Source organism: Lagenorhynchus albirostris, chromosome 17 (genome assembly GCF_949774975.1).
Source record: "Lagenorhynchus albirostris chromosome 17, mLagAlb1.1, whole genome shotgun sequence".
Lineage (NCBI taxonomy): Eukaryota > Metazoa > Chordata > Mammalia > Artiodactyla > Delphinidae > Lagenorhynchus > Lagenorhynchus albirostris.
In genome coordinates this window covers 45,992,402-46,004,478 of record NC_083111.1, presented here as the reverse complement: position 1 = coordinate 46,004,478, position 12,077 = coordinate 45,992,402, and the positions used below count along the sequence as shown (strand labels likewise).

The 12,077-nt window shown below is 35.8% G+C and overlaps 1 protein-coding gene across 1 annotated transcript in view; it reads right to left on the bottom strand.

Moving 5' to 3' along the window:
* Positions 1-12,077, bottom strand: part of SPAG1 (sperm associated antigen 1) — a 98,531-nt gene that overhangs the window by 54,851 nt on the left and 31,603 nt on the right. The window contains exon 9 of the mRNA XM_060127430.1: positions 4,142-4,301. Coding sequence (XP_059983413.1) covers positions 4,142-4,301 — 160 coding nt within the window. The remainder of the gene's footprint in view (positions 1-4,141; positions 4,302-12,077) is intronic.

Below are 12,077 nucleotides of genomic sequence, written 5' to 3'. Positions count from 1 at the left end.
TTCCCAGCATGACTTTTTTTAGGTATAAAAGAACTGATTTAACTACCTCATATTTGCTGTCCAATTATACTCTACTATATACTATAGTGATATACAGTGGGAAATTCCTTGTGTTTTGCAGTGAGTAGAAATATAGATTTTAGTAATATAACAAACAGGCTTGTGGTAAAATAGTCATCAAATATATGTGACTGTTAAGTGATTTTATGTAATAAAGGAATATACTTGAATATTAAGAGAAGTTGGAGGAATGCAGCATGTGAAAAATAAAATAAAATTGAAAAACACCTGATTTTAAAACTATGTGAAAGGCAAAGGAACTAGAATAGCCAAACTATTTTGAAAAAAAAAATAAAGCTGAAGGAATCACACTACCTGATTTTAAGACTTACTATAAAACTACAGCACTCGATATAGTGTGGTATTGACAAAGGGACAGACACATAGGTCAGTGGAGAAGAACTGAACCCAGCGTTAGATTCTATTGGCTACACAAATATGGCCAACTGATTTTTTTTACAAAGGTGCAAAGGCAGTCCAAAGGAGTAAGGATAGTTTTCATCAAATGGTTTTGGAACAATTGGACATCCATATGCAAAAAATTGAAACTCAATCTAATCCTCACACTTCATAGAAAAATTAACTCAGTATGGCTAAGTGAAATAAGTCAGACAGAGAAAGATAAACACCACATGATCTCATTTATATGTGGAATCTAAAAAGAAAAACCAAACCAAGCTCATAGAGAACAGACTGATAGTTGCCAGAGGCATATCTGTGTGTGTGTGTGTGTTTCTGTGTGTGTGTGTACATGTGCACACGTGTGCAATGGGTGAAGGGAATCAAAAGGCACAAACTTCCAGTTATAAAATAAGTCATGGGGATGTAACGTACAGCATAGTGACTAGAGTTAATAATACTCTATTATATATTTGAAACTTGCTGAAAGAGATCTTAAAAGTTCTCATCACAAGAAAAAAATTTTTTAACTATTATGGTGATGGTTTTTAACTAGACTTATTGTGGCAATTACTTCACAATATATACAACTATTGAATCATGTTGTACACCTGAAACTAATAGAATGTTATATGTCAGTTATACCTCAATAAAAAAATTAACTCAGAATGGTACATAAGTATAAAACTACGGAACTTTTAAAGGAAAACAGGAGAAAATCCTCATGATTTTAGCTTAGTCAAAGCATTAAGATATGACACCAAATCACCAGCCCATTAAAAAATTTTGATAAACTGGACTCTAATCAAACTAATACCCATTTTTTCTGTGAAAGACACTGATAAAAGAATGAGAAAAAACAAGCTACAAGTAGGGAAAAAATATTTGCAGATCTCATATCTAACAAAGGACTTGTATCAAAAATATGAAAAGAACTCTCAAAATTCAACAGTAAGAAATCAACAACCCAACTTTAAAAACTGGTGGAATAATTTCAACAGATACTTTACCAAAAGTGATATAGACATGGCAAATAAGCACAAGAAAAAATGTTCAACATCACTAGCCAATAGTAAAATGCAAATTAAAACCACAGTGAGAAACCACTATACACCTAATAAAATGGCTAAAAAATTTTTTTAAATAAAATACCAAATGCTGGCAAGAATGTGAAACAGCTAGAACTCTCATGTGTTGCTAATGGGAATGAAAAATGGTACCACCATTCTGGAAAAACAGTCTGGAGATTTTTTATAAAGTTAAACATACACTTGCCATATGAGCCAGCAGTCCCACTCTTGGTATTTACCCCAGAGAAATGAAAACGTACGTTCACCCAAAAACCTGTGCATGAATATTAATAGCAGCTCTATTCATAAATACCAAATACTGGAAAAAACCCAAATGTCCTTCAACAAATGAAAGGATAAACAAGCTGCAGTATATCCATATAATGGTGTATTACTCAGTAATAAAAAGGAATAAATCAAAGATACATGCAACTACATGAATGAATCTCAGTGACATTACACTAAGTGCAGGAAGCTAGTCTCAAAAGGTTATATACTCTCTGATTCCATTTATATGACATTCTGGAAAAGGTGAAACTACAGGAACAGAGAATAGATCAACGGCTACCAAGGCTTGGGGTGATAGAAGGGTTTGGCTAAAAGGAAAGCAAAAAGAGGTGTTCTTTTTTGCCTTCCTTTAGCCAACAATTTGTGATAAAATTGTTCTGGATCCTGACGGTGGTGGCTGTTACATGAAATTATACACGTGTTAGAACTGTATACCAAAAAGTCCATTTTTACTGTATGTAAATTTTAAAAAATAATTTTAAAATAGTGGCAATTGATACAGTTTATATTATATCTTGTTCCAGATAAGATTTTAAATGATTTCCTTTAATTGTAGGATGCTTGGCTAATTATCTTTAAGCTAAATATAAACATAAGAAAAACATTTGCTCCCAGAACTTGCTTAAAGGTGAGCCTCAATCGGGACTTCCCTGGGTGGCGCAGTGGTTAAGAATCCGCCTGCCAATGCAAGAGACACGGGTTCAATCCCTGGTCCGGGAAGATCCCACATGCCGTGGAGCAGCTAAACCCGTGCGCGGCAACTACTGAGCCTGCGCTCTGGAGCCAGCAAGCCACAATTACTGAGCCCGTGTGCCACAACTACTGAAGCCTGTGTGCCTAGAGCCCGTGCTTGGCAACAAGAGAAGCCGCCACAATGAAAAGCCCATGCACCTCAATGAAGAGGAGCCCACGCTCGCCGCAACTTAAGAAAGCCCGCATGCAGCAACAAAGACCTAACACAGCCAAAAATAAATAAATAAATAAATTTATTTAAGAAAAAAAAGGTGAGCCTCAATCCTTGAAAAGCTGCTTACCTTAAACTCTCCTTTTTATCTCTTTGATGCTCTCACTTTCTTTTCCATCTTTCTTGGGTGCTCTACTCTGCCTCATCTCTTTCCCCCTTCTTTTCTGTGCTTTTTTCTTTATCCTAGCTTAACTGGTCATATTTTAAGCTGATGTACATATTTTACACTATATATTTTGCCACGAATGAAAACAAACTTATACTCCTTGTTCTTTCTTTAAAGTTGAATGACTTGAACATTTTATATTTCCCTAAAATAAAATATTCTGTCAAATTACTTAAAGTTGGTTTTTACCTGTGAATGATTTTCAGAGCTGACATTTCCCCTTCAGTTGCTCAGGGGCTCTCAAGAAAAAAGAAAAACTTTTCCCCCCTGGTCAAATGAAAAGGCAGATTTTTTTCCCCTTAAAGTTGATGTAATTTTCATTGTCTTATATTATGAAGATTAAGCTTTATATAGTCTAGATTCTTTTTTTTAAAATTACATCAAAAGTGAAATTGCATATTTTTAAAAAAAATTGAGAGGCACGCATAGCTACAGGGCATTCCAACAGTGCATTCATTTTTAGGCAAACAACCCCTTTGAAGCCAAGATATTTGTTTGCAACCAAGTAGCTATATATAAAACAATCATCTAAGAGATGGACATAAGGTTAACTTGCAAATGGTGTCACAGAGGCAGCCATTTGTGTTTAAAGGTGATAATCAGGAATTAAATTGAGCACTAGAAAAGATGTCAGATTATGAAGAAAAATGGGCTTGCGAGATTGTATTAAGAAAAAGATTTTTTTTACGGTATGCAGGCCTCTCACTGTTGTGGCCTCTCCCTTTGCAGGGCACAGGCTCTGGACGCACAGGCCCAGAGGCCATGGCTCACAGGCCTAGCCACTCTGCGGCATGTGGGATCTTCCTGGACCGGGGCACGAACCCGTGTCCCCTGCATCGGCAGGCGGACTCTCAACCACTTCGCCACCAGGGAAGCCCCAAGAAAAAGATTTTAACTAGACTTATCGTGGTAATAATTTCACAATACATACAAATATTGAATCATTATGTTGTACACCTGAAACTAACATAATAAGTCAATTATACTGCAATAAGAAAAGAAAAGAAAAAGAAATGAGCTGTGTTAAGAAAAAGATGAAGGAAAAACCTGCTTGTAGACTTACAAGGTAAAGGCTAGAAAAATTTGGTAGACTAAGAATTTCTGTACAAAGAGAAAATTTGAGCCAGCTCATCATATAACAAGATAGGGTTTTTTTTTTTTTTTTGCATAAACCAAAGAGAAAAGATGTCTTACTGTTATCTCCAATGCCATCTTCATGTTTTCTTCCACTGTCCTTTTCATTTTCATCTTCTGAGTTTTCTACTTCCTGAATAACCATCCTTTTCCCTTTGGTTTGAGTCTCAGATGCAGGTTCAGAATTTTTCAGATCTCTTTCAACCTCTAACAAGGTTTTCTGAAACATAATCGCCACATTAAAGAAAACTTTTTCCTTTAGTAAAAAGTATAACCATTCTTGCAGGTAAGAATATCAAGATATTAAAAAGTGAATAAAGATAACTAAGATAAAGCTTCTTATGGTGGTCTTTATTTTTCTTTTCAAACAACTTCACTGCTTTGTCTGATTAGAACTATACATGTCCACTGTAAAAAACTTAAAGCATAACAAGTATAAAAGAAGGAAGAAAAAAGTCATCTGAAATCCTGCCACTCAGATAAACTATTGACATTCTGATGATCATCTTCCTGGATATATTTGTATACATATACAAACAGAGGTGTCCAGTTTTATACAAATTAAACCATACTATACATGTTTAAGAGTCATGTTGAAAGTTCTTTAATATTTTATGCCAACTAGAAATTTAAAAAATATATCAAACCATTTTGCTTCCTTCCTCATCTTTAACACCTTACTGAGGTATAACTGACATAAACTGCACATACTTAAAGAGCACAAGTTTTAATAGATTTTGATGTAATATCATTCACAAAACGTTTCTTCCTATCTTTTTGTTATGATTCCCTTTTGCTCATCCCTGCAACCACTGTTCTTTCTGTTACGATAGATTAGTTTGTATTTTCCAGTTTTTTACATAAGTAGAATCAAAATACATGTACTCTTTTTGTCTGGCTTCTTTCACTTAGCATAATTATTTTGAAATTTATCCACGTCGTCTTATGAACCTATTAGTTCATTCCCTTTTATTGTTCAGTAGTATTCTATTATATGCTTATAAAACGATTTGTTTATCCATTCACCTATTGATGGACATTTTAGGCTATTTTCAGTTTTTGGCAATTACAAATGAAGCCATTATAAACATTCGTGCTTAAATCTTTGTATGGACATATGCTTGTATTTTTCTTGGTGAATACTCGGAGTGGAATGACTGGGTCATGCGGTAGGCGTATGATTGTTTTAACTTTTTACCTGTATTCCAAAGCAGTGGGATCATTTTATATTCCCAAGTTTCAGTTCTCCCACATGCCCACCAACACTTAGTATGGTCAATCATTTTCATTTTAGCTAACAGGTTTGTAGTGGTATCTCTTGTGGTTTTATGTTTCTCTAATGACTAATGACATTGAGCATCTTTTCATGTGCTTATTTTCCATTCACATAACTTTTGGTGACGTGTCTCATCAAATATCTTGCTTATTTTTCATCAACCTGTTTGTTTTCTTGAGTTTTTAAAGTTCTGTATATATTCAGGACACAAGCCCTTTGTTGGATACATGATTGCAACTATTTTCCCCCAGTCTATGGCTTGTCTTTTTATTCTTCTGATAGAATAAATAAAAACTTTTTAATTTTGATGAAGCCCGATTATCAACTTTTTATAGATTATGCCTCTGTGTCACACCTAAGGAATATTTGTCTCATCCAAGGTCATAAAGATTTTCTTTTATGTTTTCTTCTAGAACTTTCATACTCCAAGTCTTATATTAAGGTATATGATCCGCTTTGAGTTAATCTTTACATATGGTTAAGGTAAAAATGCATTTGGTTAAGGTCTAAAGTTAATATGTAAACATGAACTTATGTTGGATAGTAAAATTAAAAGTGGTTTTCCTTGTTTCAATCTTTTTTTAGAATATTAAAATGCTAACTTTTTAATGAACATACCATTATAAAAAGGAAATACTATGGGGTGAAGATGTGTTCCTAAGCTGCACCCTAAACCTAATCCACTGAAATGCTGACTTGATAAATGCAGCTGATACAGTAGGGACATCAGCTGCCTCTCAGAAAGAGTTAGATAACCTGAAAGGTATGTGGAAACAGTGACAACTTATTGGTGGAAGACAGTTCTCCAGGGGTTTCCCATATTTCTGAATATATTATAAGCAGAGGAGCTAAACTACCTTTGTTCTAGACTTTATTTTTTCTTTGATTTATAACAACAGGAATTTATTTCTCAGTTCTGAAGACTGGGAAGTCCAAGTTTAAGGTGCTAGCAGATTTGGTTTCTGGTGAGGGCCTGCTTTCTGGTTCACAGACAGCTGTGTTCCTGCTGTATCTGCACTTGGTGAAAGGGACCTAGATTATCTTTTTAAGGATGTTTGTACTGACAACAGCCCTGGGAAATAGAGAATGCCCTATTTGGGCATTCTGCCGCCCACACGGAACTTGGTGGCCAGGGTAACGGACATGAGCTTCAAGCTCATCAGCTTGCCATGCCATGAGTACCAAAGTCTTTTGTGCCTGACCCAGGAATCTTGTATATTCTTCTAGGCCACCTTGCTAATTTACACGTAGGGTAAACTCTCAGGCCCTTCACAGCTCTTGACACTTACCTCCACTCCTTAGGATTGAATACAGATCCCCTAAGTGCATATCTGAGTCAGTTTACTATTAGGGATGCTATGGTTACCACGCAAATTAAGGAATAAACACTCTTTTATGGCCATCAAGCTCCTGCTTAATCCTACCTAGGAAAGTTCTACACCATTTGCATAATAAATTGAACTTGGCTCAAAGAAAAGAACTGCCTACAAAGCTTCAGGAAAGAGAAAATTATTTGTCCTTCAGGAGTAGGCTTATGATTTTGGACAATTTAAGAGCCAGCTTTCTTCCACTTCAAATAGACGTTAACACTGGGAATACCTGAGATGTACCTCTCTTTTTTTTTTTAACATCTTTATTGGAGTATAATTGCTTTACAATGGTATGTTAGTTTCTGCTTTATAAACAAGTGAATCAGCTATACATATAAATATATCCCCATATCTCTTCCCTCTTGCGACTCCCTCCCACCCTCCCTATCCCACTCCTCTAGGTGGTCACGAAGCACCAAGCTGATATCCCTGTGCTATGTGGCTACTTCCCGTGAGCTATCGGTTTTACATTCGGTAGTGTATATATGTCCATGCCACTCTCTCACTTTGTCCCAGCTTCCCCTTCCCCCTCCCCGTGTCCTCAAGTCCATTCTCTGCATCCACCTCACTACAAATAACTCAATTTCGTTTCTTTTTGTGGCTGAGTAATATGCCACTGTTTATATGTGCCACATCTTCTTTATCCATTCATCTGTTGATGGACACTTACGTTGCTTCCATGTCCTAGCTACTGTAAATAGAGCTGCAATGAACATTGTGGTACATGACTATTTTTTGAATTATGGTTTTCTCAGGGTATATGTCCAGTAGTGGGATTGCTGGGTCGTATGGTAGTTCTATTTTTAGTTTTTTAAGGAACCTCCATACTGTTCTCCATAGTGGCTGTATCAGTTTCCACTCCCTCCAACAGTGCAAGAGGGTTCCCTTTTCTCCACACCCTCTCCAGCATTTGTTGTTTGTAGATTTTTTGATGAAGTCCATTCTAACTGGTGTGAAGTGATACCTCACTGCAGTTTTGATTTGCATTTCTCTAATAATTAGTGATGTTGAGCAGCTTCTCATGTGCTTCTTGGCCATCTGTATATCTTCTTTGGAGAAATGTCTATTTAGGTCTTCTGCCCATTTGTGGATTGGGCTGTATGTTTTTTTGATATTGAGCTGCAAGAGCTGCTTGTAAATTTTGGAAATTAATCCTTTGTCAGTTGCTTCATTTGCAAATATTTTCTCTCATTCTGAGGGTTGTCTTTTCGTGCTGTTTATGTTTTCCTTTGCTGTTCAAAAGCTTTGAAGTTTCATTAGGTCCCATTTGTTTATTTTTCTTTTTATTTCCATTTCTCTAGGAGCTGGGTCAAAAAGGATCTTGCTGTGATTTATATCATAGAGTGTTCTGCCTATGTTTTCCTCTAGGAGTTTTAGAGTGTCTGGCCTTACATTTAGGTCTTTAATCCATTTTGAGTTTATTTTTGTGGTGTTAGGGAGTGTTCTAATTTCATCCTTTTACATGTAGCTGTCCAGTTTTCCCAGCACCATTTATTGAAGAGGCTGTCTTTTCTCCATTGTATTCTTGCCTCCTTTATCAAAAATAAGGTGACCATATGTGCTTGGGTTTATCTCTGGGCTTTCTATCCTGTTCCGTTGATCTGTATTTCTGTTTTTGTGCCAGTACCATGCTCTCTTTGATTACTGTAGCTTTGTAGTATAGTCTGAAGTCAGGGAGCCTGATTCCTCCAGGTCCATTTTTCTTTCTCAAGATTGCTTTGGCTATACGGGATCTTTTGTGTTTTCATACAAATTATGCAATTTTTTGTTCCAGTTCTGTGAAAATATGCCAGTGGTAGTGTGATAGGGGTTGAACTGAATCCGTAGATTGCTTTGGGTAGTATAGTCATTTTCACAATGTTGGTTCTTCCAATCCAAGAACATGGTATATCTCTCTATCTATTTGTATCATCTTTAATTTCTTTCATCAGTGTGTTATAGTTTTCTGCATACAGGTCTTTTGTCTTCTTAGGTAGGTTTGTTCCTAGGTGTGTTATTCTTTTTGTTGCAATGGTACATGGGAGTGTTTCCATAATTTCACTTTCAAATTTTTCATCATTAGTGTAAAGGAATGCAAGAGATTTCTGTGCATTAACTTTACATCCTGCTATTTTACCAAATTCATTGATTACCTGTAGTAGTTTTTCAGTAGCATCTTTAGGATTCTCTATGTATAGTATCATATCAACTGCAAACAGTGACAGCTTTACTTCTTTTCCGATATGGATTCCTTTTATTTCTTTTTCTTCTCTGCTTGCTGTGGCTAAAACTTCCAAAACTATGTTGAATAATAGTGGTAAGAGTGGGCATCCTTGTCTTGTTCCTGATCTTAGTGGAAATGGTTACAGTTTTTCACCATTGAGTATGATGTTGGCCGTGGGTTTGTCATATATGGCCTTTATTATGCTGAAGTAAGTTCCATGTATGCCTACTTTCTGGAGGGTTTTTATCATAAATGGGTGCTGAATTTTGTTGAAAGCTTTTTCTGCATCTATTGAGATGATCATATGGTTTTTATTCAATTTGTTAATATGGTGTATCACATTGATTAATTTGCATATATTGAAGTTTCCTTGCATTCCTGAGATAAACCCCACGTGATCATGGTGTACAATCCTTTTAATGTGATGTTGGATTCTGTTTGCTAGTATTTTGTTGACGATTTTTGAATCTATGTTTATCAGTGATATTGGCCTGTAGTTTTGTGACTTCTTTGTCTGGTTTTGGTATCAGGGTGATGGTGGCCTCGTAGAATGAGTTTGAGAGTGTTCCTCCCTCTGCTATATTTTGGAAGAGTTTGACAAGGATAGGTGTTAGCTCTTCTATAAATGTTTGATAGAATTTTCTTGTGAAGCCATGTGGTCCTGGGCTTTTGTTTGTTGGAAGAGTTTTAATCAGTTTCAATTTCAGTGCTTGTGATTGGTCTCTTCATATTTTCTATTTCTCCCTGTTTCAGTCTCAGAAGGTTGTGCTTTTCTAAGAATTTGTCCAGTTCTTCCAGGTTGTCCATTTTATTGGCACAGCATTGCTTATAGTAATCTCTCATGATCCTTTGTATTTCTGCAGTGTCAGCTGTTACTTCTCCTTTTTCATTTCTAATTCTATTGATTTGAGTCTTCTCCCTTTTTTTCTTGATGAGTCTGGCTAATGGTTTATCAATTTTGTTTTTCTTCTCAAAGAACCAGCTTTTAATTTTATTGATTTTTGCTATTTTTTCCTTCATTTATTTCTGATCTGATCTTTATGATTTCTTTCCTTCTGCTAACTTTGGGGGTTTTGGTTCTTTTTTCTCTAATTGTTTTAGGTGTAAAGTTAGGTTGTTTCTTTGAGACGTTTCTTGTTTCTCTTAAGGTAGTATTGTATCACTATAAACTTCCCTCTTAGTACTGATTTTGCTACATCCCATAGGTTTAGTGTCATAATGTTTTCATTGTCCTTTGTTTCTAGGTATTTTTTGATTTCCACTTTGATTTCTTCAGTGATCTCTTGGTTATTAAGCAGTGTATTGTTTAGCCTCCATGTGTTTGTATTTTTTACAGATCTTTTCCTGTAATTAATATCTAGTCTCACAGCATTGTGGTCGGAAAAGATACTTTATACGATTTGAATTTTCTTAAATTCACCAAGCCTTGATTTGTGACCCAAGATATGATCTATCCTGGAGAATGTTCCATGAGCACTTGAGAAGAAAGTGTATTCTGTTGTTTTGGGATGGAATGTCCTATAAATATCAATTAGGTCCATCTTGTTTAATGTATCATTTAAAGCTTGTGTTACGTTATTTATTTTCATTTTGGATGATCTGTCCATTGGTGAAAGTGGGGTGTTAACGTCCCCTACTATGATTGTGTTACTGTCAATTTCCCCTTTTATGGCTGTTAGCATTTGCCTTATGTATTGAGGTGCTCCTATGTTGGGTGCATAAATATTTACAATTGTCATATCTTCTTCTTGTATTGAGCCCTTGATCATTATGTAGTGTCCTTCTTTGTCTCTGGTAATAGTCTTTACTTTAAATTATATTTTGTCTGATATGAGAATTGCTACTCCAGCTTACTTTTTTTTTTTTTTTTTTCCAGCTTACTTTTGATTTCCATTTTCATGGAATATCTTTTTCCATCCCCTTTCAGTCTGTATGTGTCCTTAGGTCTGAAGTGGGTCTCTTGTAGACAGCATAAGTACGGGTCTTGTTTTTGTATACATTCAGCCAGTCTGTTTCTTTTGGTTGCAGCATTTAATCCATTTACATTTAAGGTAATTATTGATGTGTATGTTCCTATTAACATTTTCTAAATTTTTGTCGTTTGTTATTGTAGGTCTTTTCCTTCTCCTGTGTTTCCTGCCTAGAAAAGTTCCTTGAGCATTTGTTGTAAAGCTTGTTTGGTGGTGCTGTATTCTCTTAGGTTCTGTTTGTCTGTAAAGGTTTTAATTTCTCTGTTGAATCTGAATGAGATCCTTGCTGGGTAGAGTAATCTTGGGTGTAGGATTTTCCCTTTCATCACTTTAAATATGTCCTGCCACTCCCTTCTGGCTTGCACAGTTTCTGCTGAAAGATCAGCTGTTAACCTTATGGGGAGTCCCTTGTATGTTGTTGTTTTTCCCTTGATGCTCTTAATATTTTTTCTCTGTTTTTAAATTTTGATAGTTTGATTAATACGTGTCTTGGCATGTTTCTCCTTGGATTTATCCTGTATGGGACTCTGCGCTTCCTGGAGTTGACTATTTTCTTTCCCATGTTAGGGAAGTTTTCAACTATAATCTCATCAAATATTTTCTTTCTTTTTCTCTTCTTTTTCAGGGACCCGTATAATTCGAATGTTGGTGCGTTTAATGTTGTCCCAGAGGTCTCTGAGACTGTCCTCAATTCTTTCCATTCTTTTTTCTTTATTCTGCTCTGCAGTAGTTATTTCCACTATTTTATCTTCCAGGTCACTTATCTGTTCTTCTTCTTCAGTTATTCTGCTATTGATTCCTTCTAGAGAATTTTTATTTCATTCATTGTGTTGTTCATCATTGTTTGTTTGCTCTTTAGTTCTTCTAGGTCCTTGTTAAACGTTTGTTGTATTTTCTCCATTCTATTTCCAAGATTTTGGATCACCTTTACTATCATTATTCTGAATTCTTTTTCAGGTAGACTGCCTATTTCCTCTTCATTTATTTGGTCTGGTGGGTTTTTACCTTGCTCCTTCATCTGATGTGTGTTTCTCTGTCTTCTCATTTTGCTTAACTTACTGTGTTTGGGGTCTCCTTTTCGCAGGCTGCAGGTTTGTAGTTCCCATTGTTTTTGGCGTCTACCCCCACTGGCTATGGTTGGCTCAGTGGGTTGTGTAGGCTTCCCTGTGGAGGGGAC